The sequence below is a fragment of the Rhizopus delemar genome, genomic scaffold (genome assembly GCF_000149305.1).
Source record: "Rhizopus delemar RA 99-880 supercont3.7 genomic scaffold, whole genome shotgun sequence".
Lineage (NCBI taxonomy): Eukaryota > Fungi > Mucoromycota > Mucoromycetes > Mucorales > Rhizopodaceae > Rhizopus > Rhizopus delemar.
Window position 1 is genome coordinate 1,063,203 of NW_027137833.1, and position 16,890 is coordinate 1,080,092.

Genomic DNA, 16,890 nt, shown 5'->3' on the forward strand with positions numbered 1-16,890 from the left:
AAAAAAAAAAAAAAAAAAAGAAAAAAGGGAAAAAAAAATACTTTTTTTATAGCCTCATTTTACTAGTGTTACAACTATTCAGCATCAGTCAAATCTAATAACCATGAAAGCTCATTCTAACACCATTTCTGAAATTAGAACAGCTATTAAAATATTCAAAAAGCTTGTTTATATATTGTTAGACTTATTCTTCATTTAAATTTAACATCTTCAACCCCAATAGTTTTTTTTTAAAAAAAAAAAGAAAGAGTACAAACTAAACTAAAGAATATAAAAAAAAAACAATGTAGGACGTTTTTCTTTTTTTTCCCCTCTTTATACTTTATTTTAAAAAATGTCCAGACGCGTCGCCACTCCCATCAACGTTCCCAGCAATGCCCCCAAAAGGGCAAGAGTTTCTTCAAATATTGCTGGATCATCATCCACTGTTGTTCCTTCTTCTTCTCTTTCTTCTGCTCCTGTTTCCGCTCCTGCTCCTGCTCCTGTCCCTGCTCCTGCTCCTGTTTCCGCTTCTGCTTCTGCTTCTGTTCCTTTTCCTGTTCCCGTGTCCGCTCCTGTCCCTGTGTCTGCTTCCGTTGCAAGCTTTGGCAGCCATACTGGTGCAGAGGCCGTTGGAGCAGCCTCTGCTCTCACACCAGAGATGATGGCTGCCCAAATGCAGTTTTTTGCTCAAATGTGGCAACAGCAACAACTGCAGCAGCAGCAGCAGCAGCACCCAGTTCAACAGCCACAGCAAGGGCAGCAGTATGTTGATGTGGCTGAGATCAACAGGATCAAAAAGCAGTGTAATGTAAGTTTAAAATTAAAGTATCAATTAGCAAATACAATTTAATAACTTTGTTTCTTACTTACATTATAGGATCACATAGCTGATCATTACCGTGAATACTTGGTTGGCCGTGGCATCAAGTTTGATACACTCAAGTCCATCACCGACAAGGCCAACAGAAAAGTAAAAAATCTGTTGCGCGATGAAGTCAGGAAGCACCAACGCTTCAATGGCCTGACTGATTCGCAAGTATTCACCATGATTAGAAACAAGTTCTATTACATGGTGGATAAGACAAATGGGAAAGCTGTGACGACACCAACGTCAGCCTGCCGCAGCCGCGTAAATGCAGTAAGTACTTGATATTTAAAAATTGTAATATAAAATGCCTATAATACTTACATCAATACTTTATAATAGAAACTCCTTAACAGGAGGGTTGCTTACAACGCTAACGCAGCTGCATACCAAGCACGGTTCCCATTTGCCGAAAAGATCTTGACGGTTGATTGGACCTCTGATGAGGAGAATGGCCCAGAAGATGAAGATGGCCGTACGTTTATTGTCAAACGGCCATCATTCAGAAGTGAAAGAGTAAGTATGACATATCAATAAATCTCATTTTCTAATATACCTTAATTGCCTACAGGTAGTGTGTTGTATAATGGTTTAAATAATAAAGGAAAAGGTAAAAACAAAGATCAAGAAACAGTTTGGGTACTTTTTGAGACTGATCTTTATTTCAGTTTAAGTTAAAGTAAAAATTATTCTAATTGAAGGTAGGTATTTATATCTTATTGAGTGAGTGGCTTGATATCTTCTATTGTTATCGTTCTTCTAATATTCAGGTACTTTAGCAAGTGTTATCTATAATTATGATTATGAAAACTTTTCATTTGTTCTTTTGTATGTCTGTCATAGATTATCTTTTATTCTGGGAATTCCTCACTGATTTGAATAACGTTATTTTACGCGTTATTTCAATTATGTGAAAGATTAGCAATATTCCTGACATTGGATTGGATTTGGTTATTTTAGTTGATACGTCTTCTTATCAAAGAACTCTCATGAATACAATACATATTCTAAAAGAACATGTTTAATTGGAATTGATTGTATGATCTTATTTAAATAAACTTATATTTTATTTTATTTTAATTATGATCTTGTATTAAGACTTATATTCATTAATGTCAACTACAATCAGTTACTGTTCTACAACATAATCCCCTCCCAGGTATGATTAATACCGTTTAGATCTTTTACGTCTACCTTGGCTCTTATTCTTCTCATCAATTGTTGTGGAAGAGTAGCTGGTTTCTTTTAAGTCTATTGATATTTTACGTTTACTTGACTGAGGATTAGATTCCTTATTTGTATTGTTTAATTTTTCTTTTTTATCAAGAATTTTATATTTTGTTTTAATGTCTTCAGGTACAATACCAATTCTTTGCCAATATTCAGTTATGAATTTAAGATCTGCAAAGTGAGATGCAGGTTCCCAGGTATCTTCACTCTCATCATAACCTTTCCATCTACACTTATAAATATATTTTCCTTTAGCTTTTTTATGTGCTAAGATGGCTTCAACTTGATAGAATTTATTTGAGGATATTACTTCATCCTGTGATATCATCTTGAGTGCGGATGGTGGGTAGTTTTTAGGTAATAAATCTCCTTTTTCATCTTCAAGCACATATGATCCACCTTGGGTGATCCTTTTAACTTTATAAGGTCCCTCATATGGAGCATCAAGCTTATTTGTTTTATAATTTACTGTTACCATTACATAACTATTTTCGGGGATTGATACAAGTTTATGTGACGCATCAAATTTTTCCTTTTGTTTGTTTGTTATTATTTTTGTTCTTTCGTATATAGCAGGAAATACAATTTCTGTCATCTTTTTTATATTTTTTAAAAGTTCTGTATTTAATTCTTCCTTAGTTGCTTCATTTTTTTCCTGACTGAAATCTTCAAAGTCATTTGGATTACGACCGAACATTAAAGTGAAGGGTGGCGTCTTAGTACGTTCATTATATTTACTATTTAGGTAGAGTTGTGTAGAAAGAACATGTAAATCCCAGTCTGCTTTAGCACCTTCGACTTGTTTCTTTATGGCTTTTACAGCACTTTGTACCCAACGTTCACTTACACCATTAGCTCTGGGATGGTAACTAGATATAAGTCTATGATCATAACCAGCATTTTCAGCAAGTAATTGCATAAGCTCATTTACAAATTCACCACCATTATCAGATTGGAGTACACGAGGAAAACCATAATTAGAGAATACATCGATTAATGTCTTTACAATCGTCATAGACTGTTTATCAGGGATAGGTTTCAATATGCAGTAACGAGTAGCAATGTCAACCATAATCAGTAAGTAATTGTTGCCATTCAAGGAAGTTTTCATGGGACCAGCTAAGTCGATACCCCAACTATCACCAGGTAATGTGGCTGTTATAGGTCCTAAAGGGTTATAACCTTTTTTGATTATGTTAAATTGTTGACAGGGTACACAACTTTTTACTAATTCTACCGCTTCTTCTTTTAGATTATTCCAGTAGATACCTTTACGTTTTAAAGCATGATAGATTGCATCAGAACCAAAATGTCCTTTTAGATGCTCTTTAAGAAGAAGTTCTTTACGTTCTTCTGAATCCGCTGGTGTTATGTATTCACCGTCATTAATACTAGGTAATTTTATAGCTGTTCTGTTAAGCAGACGAGCATTATCCCCTCGCAGTTCATTGACAGGATTCTCAATTTCATAGAGACGAGAAAGTGTATCAGGTAATATGTTATCTATTCCTGGCAGATGAACGACGTTAAAATCATACTTTAATAAAGTATCCAGCCAATTTATCAGCATTACGTTTGCTATTTTTTGCGTGTGAAGATAGGTTAATGCTTTATGATCCGTATATAGAGTGAAGTGATTACCCCAGAGATATTTATGGAACTTTTTTAATGCATAGACTACTGCCAATAATTCACGCTTAGTAGCTGAATAGTTGCGTTCACTTTTAGAGAGACTTTTCGCCATCATGGAAATATATTTCATTTTTCCATCAATCACTTGATATAGAACGACACCCACACCAACGTTAGAAGCATCAGTGGCAACACAGAAAGGTCGATTTAAATCGGGATAGGCTAAAATGGTTCCTTCCAAAAGTACCTTTTTAAGATTATCAAAGCATGTTTGATGTTTACTGTTCCATATTTTTTCAAGTGATTTTTCATTCCTCAATGCATCTAGCGGAGCCAAGAGTGTGGACGCTTTAGGGATAAGAGGTCGGAAGTAATTTATGAGACCACAATATCTCATGATATCCTTTCCTGTTTTAGGTACAGGGAAATCTTGTACATTAGCAACTTTACGAACGTCAAGGGATACACCTTTAGGCGATATTCTAAAACCAAGTAAATTAATCTTATTTTGAAAGAATTTACATTTATCAGGATTTAATTTGAGATTTACTTTGGTCAGCTTATTTATTACTGCTTTTAAATGTAGTTTATGTTCTTCAATTGAAGTAGATGCGACTACTATATCATCGATAAAGCATCTAGCAAAAGGCATATTCTCAAGTGCTATACTCATTGTTCTTTGCATCACACTAGATACGTGTTTCAAACCAAATGGAGTACCAATTAGCACGTATTGTACATTATTCCATGAGAAAGCTAATTTATGAGCATGATCCTCTCGCAGCCTTAAAGAGTTAAATGCGGATTTAAGATCCAGAGTTGAATATACTGAAGCTCCTTTTAGTTCTTCAAAGAGTTCAGATATTTTTGGTAAAGGCATTCGGTCAATAGAAGATAAAAGAGCATTAATATGTCTAGGGTCATGGCATACACGGTAACCAGTTATTTCTCCCTTGGCATTTGTCTTCTTTACTACAGTTAGAGCCGAATTCCATTCAGTGTTAGCAGGAGCACGTTTTATGACACCATTTTCCAGCCATTCATTAATCTGATCCTGTACTACTTGATGATACACTAAAGCGATCGGGTAAGGACTTCGATAAGATGTTACGTTTTCTGGAGTTTCAATTGAGACAACAGATTCTGGGATTGTACAAAAAGAACCTCTAGGTATGCCTTGATTTAATTGAATCAATGGTTTAATATCATTTATAGCAGATTGAAATTGTTCAGGAGTTCCTGCAGGGCAGTCTTCAAGTTCTGACATTTCCTTATCTACTTCTTCTAAGAGCTCACTATTGTCACTATATTTAGATTGTGCAGCTTGAATATTGTCTACTTCATCAGTATCCCATTTATATGGTAAACCAGTAAGACCAATACCAAGTTTAGTCATGAAATCTGTACCTATACTCATATCATGATCATTTGTTAAATTCATTACTTCGAAGTTATGAGTATAATTTTTTTCATTACATCTGATGTTTAATTCAATTGTACCAATTCGTGTAATTGTCGATTTAGAATCAGCCAATTTTATGACATCTTTTTCCTTAGATGGAACAATAGGAAAATTATGTTCTAGACAAAACTTTTTATTAATTGACGAAAAATTTGCACCTGTATCTAAGATAGTCATTGCTTTTATATTATTTACAAGGATAGGAAAGCTTATAGAATTATCTTTGGTCAATTTAAAATCACGAGTAACAGTTATGTCTTTATTCTTTAAATTTCAATCAAGAGCCATACGGTTTAAATGACCGTTAGTTACATCTTCATCATCATTTGATTTTTCATCATTATTGGAGCGAATTGCCATACGATTGACACGGGAGAGAGAAAATCCTTCATTTGCTTTAGCATTATTTAAAGACTTCTTTGCCTCTTTAAACTCTTCACAGCGATGGCCTTTACTCCATTCTTTACCACAGTACGTACACGGCTTGGGCTTACTAATACCCTTATTGGTGCTTATGTTGTTCGATTTGATACCATTCATGACTTTACTAGTTCCTGTTGAAACTTTATTAGTCTTTACGAAAGAGACACGAGAGACTTGTTCTTCTTCAGATCCTCTGTTGCGCTTGTGTGGGTTTTTAATTGAAAAAGCAGAATCTTCACCTGAAGCAAGGACCAAGTCAATTATTTGATTAATTGAGCTAGGGAGTTTAGCACCAAGATGGGATGATATAGCCACTTGAGCCACGGTTTTGACAGAAGGTTTAAGTGATGCAAAGTATGTTACAGCTAGTTGGGTTCCATCTTCCATACCCGCTTCTCTTCTCATCTTTTGAAACCGATTCGAATATTCCCTATTACTTTCATAAGGAGCTTGACGCATAGAGCCAACTTCAACCATTAGCAAAAACTTTCGATACGGAGTATCAAAGTGGTCAAGAACAATAGGACGGACTTCCTTCCAGGTGTAACGCTTGTTCATTAGGGCTTCACGGGACCAAGATGTTATGTTCTGGTAAAGTAAAAGAAATAACAAAGATAAACCAAAAGAATACTTTTTGAGACTGAACTTTATTTAAGACAATCTTAATTGTTAAAAAGAAAACATTACAAAGTCTACTATTTATATTCTTCTATCAATTGACGGGTAAATGAGTAGTTATGAGCGTAGATCCAATAATTGACACGTTTGATTGAAGAATGATCACTGAATCGATTATGAAAAATTTTAATTCGTTGTTTTTATAGATCTTATTGTTCTTTAACTGATCTGGGAGAGTTGTCCCGTCTTCATTGAGAGGAAAGATATATTTATATGAAATGCCTCCAGTCAGATCAAAGTTGACTAGGTACCTGATCCATTATTATTCATTTACAGAAATGATGAATAGTAAAGATCATGACTTATTCATTGTTCATGTTTACTTTATAGAATGAATCTAACAGTGATAGTTTTATATAAAAAGAAGCAGAGTATATTTTATTTAATAAAGATTTAAATTATTATCTTTTATCAATTTTAATATACTTCTTTTAGTTGTGATTATTCAATGTCCGTTATGATCAGACTCTGTTCTACAACATAATCCCCTCCCAGGTATAACTAATACCGTCTAGATCTTTTAGAATTTATATTGCCATTTACTTTATTACTACTTGTTGTAGAAGAGTGGCTGTTTTCATTAAGATCTGTTCTGGTCTTTCGTTTGCCTGTATGAGAAGTATTTATTAACTTCACGTTATTAGATTTTCCTTTATTATTTTGAAGGTCATATCTATATTTAATATCTTCAGGAACTATACCAACTCTTTGCCAATATTCAGTAATGAATTTAGGATCGGTAAAGTTAGAGGCAGGCTCCCAGGTATCATCGCTCTTATCATAGCCTTTCCATCTGCACTTATAAAGATATTTGCCTTTAAGCTTTTTATGTGCTAAGATGGCTTCTACCTGATAGAATTTATCTGTTGATATAACTTCATCTTGTGAGATGAGTTTTAATGCAGAAGGTGGGTAGTTTTTAGATAACAATTCACCCATTTCATCTTCTAGTACATACGATCCTCCTTGAGTAATTCTTTTTACTTTATAAGGTCCTTCATAGTTAGGATCTAACTTGTTGGTTTTAATATTTACTTTTACCATTACATAGCTATTTTCAGGGATCGTAATTAGTTTATGTGACGCATCAAACTTTTCCTTCTGATTGTTTGTGATTATTTTTGTACGTTCATATATGGCAGGGAATACAATCTCCGTCATTCTTTTTATATTGAGAAGGAGTTGTTTATTTATTTCTTCTTTAGTTGCCTTATTTTTTTCTTTGCTAAAATCTTCAAAGTCATTCATGTTACGACCGTACATTAAAGTGAAGGGTGGCGTCTTAGTGCGTTCATTATGTTTACCATTCAAGTAGAGTTGTGTAGAAGGAACATATAAATCCCAGTCTGCTTTAGCACCCTCGATTTGTTTCTTTATTGCATTTACAGCAGTTTGTACCCAACGTTCACTTACTCCATTAGCTCTGGGATGATAACTAGATATGAGTCTATGGTCATAACCAGCATTTTCAGCAAGTAACTGCATAAGCTCATTTACAAATTCACCACCATTGTCAGATTGGATTACACGTGGAAAACCATAATGCGAGAAGACATCGATTAAAGCTTTTACAATTGTCATAGATTGCTTATCAGGCAAGGGTTTCAATACACAGTAACGTGTAGCAATGTCAACCATAATCAATAAGTAATTGTTGCCATTCAAGGAAGTTTTCATGGGACCAGCTAAGTCAATGCCCCAACTATCTCCAGGTAATGTGGCAGTAATGGGTCTTAGAGGATTATAACCCTTTTTGATTATGTTAAATTGTTGGCATGGAATACAACTCTTAACAAGTTCTACGGCTTCATTTTTCAGATTGGACCAGTAGATACCTTTACGTTTTAAGGCATGGTAAATTGCATCAGAACCAAAGTGTCCTTTAATGTGCTCACGTAGAAGAAGTAGTTTACGTTCTTCTGGATCCGGAGGTGTCATGTATTCACCTTTGTCTTCACTGGGTAGTTTTACTGCTGCTCTATTCAAAAGATGAGGCTTATCCCCTCCCAGTTCATTGACAGGATCTTCAATTTCATATAGACGAGAAGGTGTGTCAGGGAGAATATTATCTACACCTGGTAAATGAACGACTTTAAAATCATATTGGAGCAGTGTATCTAGCCAATTTATGAGCATAGCGTTAGCAATCTTTTGCGTATGAAGATAAGTGAGTGCCTTATGATCAGTATACAGGGTAAATTTGTTTCCCCATAAATACTTATGGAACCTCTTCAGAGCATATACAACTGCTAATAATTCTCGCTTAGTAGCTGAATAGTTACGTTCACTTTTAGACAAAGTTTTAGCTATCATAGAGATATAGTGTACTTTCCCATTTATCTTTTGATAAAGAATGACACCTATACCAACGTTAGAGGCATCGGTAGCGACATAGAAAGGTTGATTCATATCAGGGTATGAAAGAATTACATTTTCTAACAATACTTTCTTTAAGTTGTCAAAACATTGCTGGTGTTTATCATTCCATAACTTAATCAATGATTTTTCATTTCTTAAGGCATCCAATGGAGCTAATAATGCAGATGCTTTAGGAATATGAGGACGGAAGTAATTTATGAGTCCACAGTATCTCATTATATCCTTTCCAGTCTTGGGGACAGGAAACTCTTGCACATTAGCAACTTTACGAAGGTCAAGAGAAACACCTTTAGGAGATATTCTGAAACCAAGTAAATTAATTTTGCGTTGAAAAAATGTACATTTATCAGGATTTAACTTGAGATTTACTTTAGTAAGTTTATCGATTACTTGCTTCAAAGTGTGCTTATGCTCTTCAATGGAAGTAGATGCTACAACTATGTCATCAACAAAACATTTAGCAAAGGACATGTTTTCTAATGCGATGCTCATAGTTCTCTGCATTACACTGGACACATGCTTTAAACCAAAAGGAGTACCAACAGGTATATACTGTACAGAGTTCCAAGAGAAAGCTAATTTGTGTGCATGCTCTTCATTCATTTTTAAAGAGTTAAAAGCAGATTTAAGGTCCAAAGTGGAATATACAGTTGCTCCTTTCAATTCCTCAAATAATTCAGAAATTTTAGGTAAGGGCATTCTGTCAATTGACTTTAGAAGAGCATTAACATGTCTGGGATCATGGCACACACGGTAACCAGTTACTTCACCCTTAGCATTGGTCTTCTTTACTACAGTCAAAGCTGAGTTCCACTCGGTGTTAGCAGGAGCTCTCTTGATTACACCATTCTCCAGCCATTCATCTATCTGATCTTGTACTATCTTATGATATGCTAAAGGCACAGGATAGGGACGTCGATAAGATGTGACACCTTCAGGAGTTTCAATCGAGACAACAGATTCCGGTATAGTACAAAAGGAACCTTTAGGTATTGCTTGATTTAATTGGATTAATGGTTTAATATAGTTTAATGCTTGTTGATATTCATTAGATGAACCAGCGGGGCAGTTCTCTAATTCAGACATCTCATCATCAACTTTATTCAAGAGTTCACTAAAGTCATTGAATTTATGCTCAGGTACTTTGGAATTGTCTAAAGATACTTTACTATCATCCCATTTGTAAGGAAGACCAGTAAGACCAATACCAAGTTTACTCATAAAATCAGTACCAATACTCATATCGTGATCATTTGTTAAATTCATTACTTCAAAGGTATGATTAAAGCTTTTTCCATTACACTTAATGTTTACTTCAGTTAAACCAATTCTCTTAATAGTAGAGTCAGAGTCAGCTAACTTTATGACATTATTATTTTTAGGAGGAATAATTAAAAAATTATTTTGGAAACAAAATTTTTTATTTATAGAGGAAAAATTTGCTCCAGTATCCAAGATTGTGATGGCTTTTCTATTGTTTGCAAGTATAGGAAAAGTTATAGAATTATCATTAGTACTTTTAAAGTCTCGAGTAACTATTAATTCTTTTTCTTTTTTAGACTTACAATCAAGTGCCATACGGTTGAGAGGGCTGTTTATCTCACATTCATCCTCTTCATCGGATACATTATTTTCAGTTCTTACGGCCATTCGGTTTATATGTACAACATTGTCCTTATTATTGCTATTATTATTCTTAGCATCTAAGAACTCTTTGCACTTATGACCTTGGAACCAATCCTTGTGGCAGTAAGTACATGGCTTGGGCTTATACTTTCCCTTATTTGCCATAGGTGTCTTGAACTTGTTGGCCAATACTTTATTAGTTCCAAAAGGAGCTTTACTAGTATTACCAGCATTACGAGGTGTACGTTCATCATCGTTCATAGGACGAGCACGTTTATGGGGAGTCTTGGCAGCAAAAGCAGAATCTTCACCAGAGGCAAGTACCAAGTCGATGATTTGATTTATCGAACTAGGCAAACGAGAACCAAAGTGAGAGGATATCGCTAGTTGCGCGACAGACTTGACAGATGCTTTTAATGAAGCAAAATACAGTGGCCAGCAAAACCGTTCGCACAAAACGTATTTTTTTCTTTCTGCACCATTTGTGGCTTATTGTGCATACTGGGCACTATACTTAGTGCATATTATCTAAAAGTAGAAGCTCTTGGCTTTCTGATGACGTATAATATGCCACCCTAAGCGCACCCTAAATCATAGTACGGACAATCAAAAATCAAAGGTACATTCGAACGGTTTTGCAGCCATATATTTTGAAAGCAAAATGCGTTAAAATTAGTTTATTTAATAACCAATGTAAAAGCCATCAGCCTCAATAACTGCACGGCATCGATCGGGCATACTTTTAATAAACTTTTGGCATTCTTCAGCCGTGATTTGGTACCAAGTGTGACCTATGCGGTCCCATAGCTCATGTATACCACATGGAGGGCAGTCATATTCTAAACAGCCGACGTTTAAGCAATTGCCACATGTTTTCAATTGGGTTCAAGTCTGGTGATTGTGGTGGCCATTTCATAACATGAAAGTCTTGCTCATTTAGCAATTTTGACACGACTTTAGCTGTATGTTTGGGATCGTTGTCCTGCATAAAGATAAATTGATTTGTAGGTTTTCCACTTTCTTCCATGTACCAGGCCAAAGACTTCATCAAATCATCTTGTAAAACCTCCAAATAAACGTCCTTAGTCATGTTCTTGCCCACATCCACAATATAGCCTGGACCATACCAGCTAATACAGCTCCATACCATTATAGAGCCTCCTCCATGCTTCACTGTCTCACGAACATGGTGCTTTTTAAGCAGTTGGCCTGGCACTTTCCATGCATAAGACTTTCCGTCGGACCCAAAACGGTTGATTTTGGTTTCGTCAGACCATATGACATTCATCCAATCGTTTACTGTCCAGTCAATATGCTGACGAGCCCATTGGAGCCTCCTCTTTCTATTTCTTTCATTAATTAAAGGTTTCTTTGGCCTGACAAATGAGACCAAACCAGCATCTCTTAACGCCCTACGTACAGTATCTACAGAAACTGACTTGCCCAAGTTCTGCTCCAACGACTGCTGTGCTTGTACAGCATTTTCGAGCCCATCTACTGTTACAGCACGAACGAGATGCTGCTGCTCCCGCTTAGTGAGTGCTTTTGGCCTACCCCCTTTGTCAATTCGAGCAGGCAAACCTAATTCCAAACGAATTTTATGAACAGTGGAGGATGATATTTTAATTATCTTTGCAATTTTATGATAAGAAAAGCCTTGACGAAGGTAAAACTCGATAGTGCTCTTGCGATCTTCTGTTAATGGTTGCATGTTGAGTAATTACTTGGTAAATGTCGAGATGTCGAAATGGGAATGTGCGAATGACAAAGGAAAAAAAGAAAAAAAATAGTGTGCAGTGATGAATTAGTAAGCAGCGAAAGTTCTGGAAGAATCTCAGGGTGTAGTGACTGCGTTTACCGCAATCGAGGAATTTCTCAAGCGAGGCCGCAAAACCGTTCGAATGTACCTTTGATTTTTGATTGTCCGTACTATGATTTAGGGTGCGCTTAGGGTGGCATATTATACGTCATCAGAAAGCCAAGAGCTTCTACTTTTAGATAATATGCACTAAGTATAGTGCCCAGTATGCACAATAAGCCACAAATGGTGCAGAAAGAAAAAAATACGTTTTGTGCGAACGGTTTTGCTGGCCACTGTATGGCATCACTTGAAGTTAAAGCTGAGCATGTATGATAATAGGGTGACCAGCATCCATGAACTGTGGCAAAGAGTCGAAAATGAATGGAATTCGTTTAATAAGAAACAATGCATCAAATATATAGACAGTATGCCCGACAGAATACAAGCAGTCTTAGCAGAAAAGGATGGATCCACTAAATATTAGAGAAGTCAAAAAACTGCACCAACCGACCTCCTCTTTTTGCTGAGTGCTCCTTAGATCAATACTCCGCATCTGACTTTGAAACTTTTATCAATAAATAGTAACAGTATTAACTCCTTTTGTTCCAAGTTTCGTAATGCTTACTTTTAAACTGACGGAGCTATACTGGTATTTCCGAAAAACTGAGTTGCGTTGGTGCAGTTTTTTGACCCACTGTATAAGGCAGGTACTTTGTTATAGTGAATAGGGTAAAAACAAAAGGGGGAATTCAATGGGAAATACAAAATAAGCATGGGTTTATGTATTTTTCAAGAGCCACTAAAGCTCACTAATATACGGTAAAATCTGAAAGCAAACGGGAGAGATATGAGGAAAATTGAAGGAAGGCTAGACAAGTACTATATTTTTGGCGAAAATTGAAATATTCAAAAAATCACTAAAAATGACCTTATGCCTGAGGGATGTCCGAGACAGTTCCCGTTTACATATCCTAATGTATATTTTAGACTGCCTTTCAGATGGTATATGCCACAAAAGTCGCAGACATATGGCGGAGATGCAATACTGATTTTCATTTTTGTGCACCAGTTTTGTCCGCTACTGTATATTCTTGAAGCAACTGAAGGAACGGTCGTATCTTATCCTTGCATAATTGCACATAGGTACAATCATGTTCGGATAGTCTACTTAGGTTCCAGAGCAGTCGAGGATGGTTCGGTGAAGGAGATGGAGGAGGCACAAGACAAGAGAGAGCCAGAGGACTGTGATCAGACCCCAGGGAAAGATCGTCATGAACCTTCAATTGTGCATTGTGGAGCTCCTGAGTGCTAAGAAAGAGGTCAATAACACTTTGATGATGGTTACCTGTGATACTACTGAACCGCGTGTGAACATTGTAAGTGGGAATGCCATAAGCAAGTTCAGTATTCCAGCAGGTGAGGCCGTTTTCAACTACCCAGCTGTGTAAGGCAATTCCTCTTGTTGATGTTCGGTGATCACCTAACCATTCACGATGTCTTGCATTAAAGTCACCGCAAATGATGGTGTTGTGTTGTGAGGGGTGAGATTGGGCGGGTAAACTGTCAAGTACTGCAATTGCTTCATCAACTGATAGTGCTGGAGGCTGGTATATACAGTGAATCAGCAGGTTTGAGACTTGAACAGAGAGGACATAAGGAGAGGAGGAGGGAAAATGAGTGACTTGGTGGGGGCAATCCGGGTGAACTAAGAGACTGATACCCATTTCACCACGAAAAGAGTTGTCAACTGGGATGGCATAAGTGTGATACTGCTTCCAGTCTGTGAGGAACTTCAACGGTGGCAAAAGCCACGTTTCGGTAAGGAAGAGTAGATCTGTAGGAGGGAGGGCGTTAGTAATAGCTTCAATGGTGTGGCGACCACAACCATTGGAGTTCCATAAGGACATAGTGAGCATATTTGTTGTTGTAATTGAAGGAGTGGAATGGGGGTATATATTATTATTTTGGTTATTTACCTGACTTATAACTGTTCAGTGTCTGGTTCGCCATTACCAGCAGGAACAGGTTGAGTTGCTTCGTCCATGTCGGTATCAACAGGAGTGGAGGTGGGGGTGGGCGTCTTGATGTGGTCAGCATAGACTTGAGAAGTGATCCATTGCTTGGCAATGAAATCACGAGCCACAGCTGAGCGCACAGTAGGACGCATACGATCCAGGGCGGTAAGCAGGTGAGAGGTGTGAATCTGCACCATTTTTTGCTGTTTCTCATTTTCAGAGAGGTCTTTGTATTTGACATCGCGAAGGTTGGCGGGATCGCGCGGATCAAAGTCGGTGATGAGCTTGATACCCGCTGTATCAAGCTTGCTGGTGGCAGTCGAAGCGTACTCGTTGTGCACAAGAAGTGCTACCACACGGGTGGTGGGGTGGTATACGTCGAGGATGCGCCAGTTCTCAAGGCCGAGCATACCTACCTTCTTGCGAATGTTGGTAATTGACTCCCTGAAGCGACAGGGGAGGTAGAGGTACTGGTTGTTGTAGAACAGAGTCTGATCATAACGGACATTGAATAATCACAACTAAAAGAAGTATATTAAAATTGATAAAAGATAATAATTTAAATCTTTATTAAATAAAATATATTCTTCTTCTTTTTATATAAAACTATCACTGTTAGATTCATTCTATAAAGTAAACATGAACAATGAATAAGTCATGATCTTTACTATTCATCATTTCTGTAAATGAATAATAATGGATCAGGTACCTAGTCAACTTTGATCTGACTGGAGGCATTTCATATAAATATATCTTTCCTCTCAATGAAGACGGGACAACTCTCCCAGATCAGTTAAAGAACAATAAGATCTATAAAAACAACGAATTAAAAATTTTCATAATCGATTCAGTGATCATTCTTCAATCAAACGTGTCAATGATTGGATCTACGCTCATAACTACTCATTTACCCGCCAACTGATAGAAGAATATAAATAGTAGACTTTGTAATGTTTTCTTTTTAAAAAAAAAGATTGTCTTAAAATAAAGTTCAGTCTCAAAAAGTATTCTTTTGGTTTATCTTTGTTATTTCTTTTACTTTACCAGAACATAACACTGGTACCCATTATTTGCAGGAGGAGGAGCAAAAGTACGGGCAGCGACCTGAAGTTGGCGCTTGGTAGGTGCCTTTCCAGTGCGAGGGCTGGTCTTGGGCTTTGTGAGCTGCTTGGTACGCATACCCTTGCGGGCAACAGAAGCAAACGAGGAAGAGGTTGGTTCAGGAGTGAGAGTGGGAGTGGAAGAAGGCTTCCACTTTGAGGCCTCAGATCCCGCAGGCTTGTGAGCAGCTACAGTGGTGGGTGCTGTAGCAGGTGGGACACTAAGGGTCTCCAGTTCTTTGATACGGCGTTGAGCCGCCTCAAGATCAGCTCGTAAATTCTAGTTCTCTTTGGTAAGAGCTTCCAGTTGAGCAAGGCGTTGACCTTGGCTAGTGATCATGGCCATGATCGGTTGGAACCAATCAGGCATACCAGGGAGGACGCCAAAGTCAAGAGGCCCATTGAGGGAGAGGGCTGAGGTGGTGGGAGCAGTGGTAGGGCCAAAATGAAAATCTGGCTCGCTTGTCATGGTGGTGGTGGTGGTGGTGGGGTTGGTGATATTTGCTATATCCATACTGTACTTAGGCTTGCCGGTTGGATGACGATCTATATCAATAGGTAAAAAAGGCGGAGAACGATCTGCGAGGGTGCGTTTAGTGGCGGCAGAGGGTTCAGGGTCAGGGGAGACTTTTTTGCTGTTGTTGTTCTTCTTCTGACTGTTTGGTGTAGTATTTTCTGGATTTCTCGATGGAATTTTGATTTTAGAAGGTGAGGGTTTTTGTTTGTTGTTTATCTATGATGGATTGATTGAACTAATGATGGATTGCTTTGATTACTGTAAAGAAGCGTATACGGATGATTGTTTAGCCGACATAATGTGGGTTAACAATCAGATGTGCGAAAGAAGATAAGGTTGCCTTCTTGGCTCAGTTGGCAGAGCGTCTGCCTAGTGAGCAGAAGGTCGCTAATTCGATTCTGGCAGAAGGCAGCAGAGAAGTACAGCTTATGTTACTAAATGTATTTAAATTTGTGTTGTGTAGTGCTTTTTATTGTCACGTCTTTTGTTACACTTGTCGTTCTTGTGAAAGATATACAGTCAAGTTTTTTTAGTACTGTAACGAAAATGGCAATGAAGATGCACAGAGATTAGCCGAGTCAAGTCAAAAAGATAAAAAATGTTGAAAATATTGTTGCACGAACGAGAATTTAGTCCCCGATACAAGCATGTATAATTACAGTTTGGATGAAGAACATGAACTGTAATTTACAGTTCATGACAAGAGACAAAAGCCACTCCAATTTTAATATAAATAAGATGAATATTTTAAACAAAATAACAGACATCCAATAAATCCAATCCAATTCAATAAATCAAATCTTCTTACGCTTAAAAAGCAATCTTTTCTTATTGGATCACAATAACCTTTTCTTTTCTTTTTATTTTTACTTATTCTTTCTGATCTGATACCCGAGTTATCACAAATCAAGAAAGATCCCTTTTATTTTTATTGTTTATCAAACAATCTTATTCTTAACCTTATTGATCTAAAAAGATCTGGTGGTCACTACTCAAAGACAATTTACTCTAAAGAACTGTTAAACGTTCAATCAAGTTACCTAAACTCAAGTCATTCAAGACTTCAAACCGCAATTTAAACAAATCTACATCACTTTAACACAAGCCAAGTCCCAAGTACTAACAAGTTACAGTATAATATTTTTTTTTTCGGGTTAGCTTTTCTTATTTTTTTGACCTT

At 36.9% G+C, this 16,890-nt stretch overlaps 7 protein-coding genes and 1 non-coding gene across 8 annotated transcripts; 2 read left to right on the forward strand and 6 right to left on the reverse strand.

The window, feature by feature from the left end:
• Positions 1 to 334: 334 nt before the first annotated feature.
• On the forward strand, positions 335 to 1,530 carry RO3G_09603 (uncharacterized protein; the record flags this gene model as incomplete). The annotated part of the gene is made up of 4 exons (XM_067664188.1): positions 335 to 790; positions 860 to 1,120; positions 1,190 to 1,363; positions 1,516 to 1,530. 4 exons carry the CDS (start codon positions 335 to 337, stop codon positions 1,528 to 1,530), a joined length of 906 nt encoding a protein of 301 aa, XP_067520289.1.
• A 482-nt stretch (positions 1,531 to 2,012) lies between these two features.
• On the reverse strand, positions 2,013 to 5,126 carry RO3G_09604 (uncharacterized protein; the record flags this gene model as incomplete). Its single annotated transcript, XM_067664189.1, has 1 exon — positions 2,013 to 5,126. One exon carries the CDS (start codon positions 5,124 to 5,126, stop codon positions 2,013 to 2,015), a length of 3,114 nt encoding a protein of 1,037 aa, XP_067520290.1.
• Positions 5,127 to 5,444: 318 nt separating this feature from the next.
• RO3G_09605 (uncharacterized protein) lies at positions 5,445 to 6,152 on the reverse strand (the record flags this gene model as incomplete). Its single annotated transcript, XM_067664190.1, has 1 exon — positions 5,445 to 6,152. One exon carries the CDS (start codon positions 6,150 to 6,152, stop codon positions 5,445 to 5,447), a length of 708 nt encoding a protein of 235 aa, XP_067520291.1.
• A 621-nt stretch (positions 6,153 to 6,773) lies between these two features.
• Positions 6,774 to 10,759, reverse strand: RO3G_09606 (uncharacterized protein; the record flags this gene model as incomplete). Its single annotated transcript, XM_067664191.1, has 2 exons — positions 6,774 to 10,687; positions 10,732 to 10,759. 2 exons carry the CDS (start codon positions 10,757 to 10,759, stop codon positions 6,774 to 6,776), a joined length of 3,942 nt encoding a protein of 1,313 aa, XP_067520292.1.
• A 350-nt stretch (positions 10,760 to 11,109) lies between these two features.
• On the reverse strand, positions 11,110 to 11,988 carry RO3G_09607 (uncharacterized protein; the record flags this gene model as incomplete). Its single annotated transcript, XM_067664192.1, has 1 exon — positions 11,110 to 11,988. One exon carries the CDS (start codon positions 11,986 to 11,988, stop codon positions 11,110 to 11,112), a length of 879 nt encoding a protein of 292 aa, XP_067520293.1.
• Positions 11,989 to 13,130: 1,142 nt separating this feature from the next.
• RO3G_09608 (uncharacterized protein) lies at positions 13,131 to 14,503 on the reverse strand (the record flags this gene model as incomplete). Its single annotated transcript, XM_067664193.1, has 2 exons — positions 13,131 to 13,912; positions 14,092 to 14,503. 2 exons carry the CDS (start codon positions 14,501 to 14,503, stop codon positions 13,131 to 13,133), a joined length of 1,194 nt encoding a protein of 397 aa, XP_067520294.1.
• A 493-nt stretch (positions 14,504 to 14,996) lies between these two features.
• Positions 14,997 to 15,707, reverse strand: RO3G_09609 (uncharacterized protein; the record flags this gene model as incomplete). Its single annotated transcript, XM_067664194.1, has 3 exons — positions 14,997 to 15,011; positions 15,138 to 15,463; positions 15,518 to 15,707. 3 exons carry the CDS (start codon positions 15,705 to 15,707, stop codon positions 14,997 to 14,999), a joined length of 531 nt encoding a protein of 176 aa, XP_067520295.1.
• A 341-nt stretch (positions 15,708 to 16,048) lies between these two features.
• Positions 16,049 to 16,121, forward strand: RO3G_19105. The gene has a single exon. It is a non-coding gene; the product is annotated as a tRNA-Thr (tRNA).
• The last annotated feature ends 769 nt before the right edge of the window (positions 16,122 to 16,890 follow it).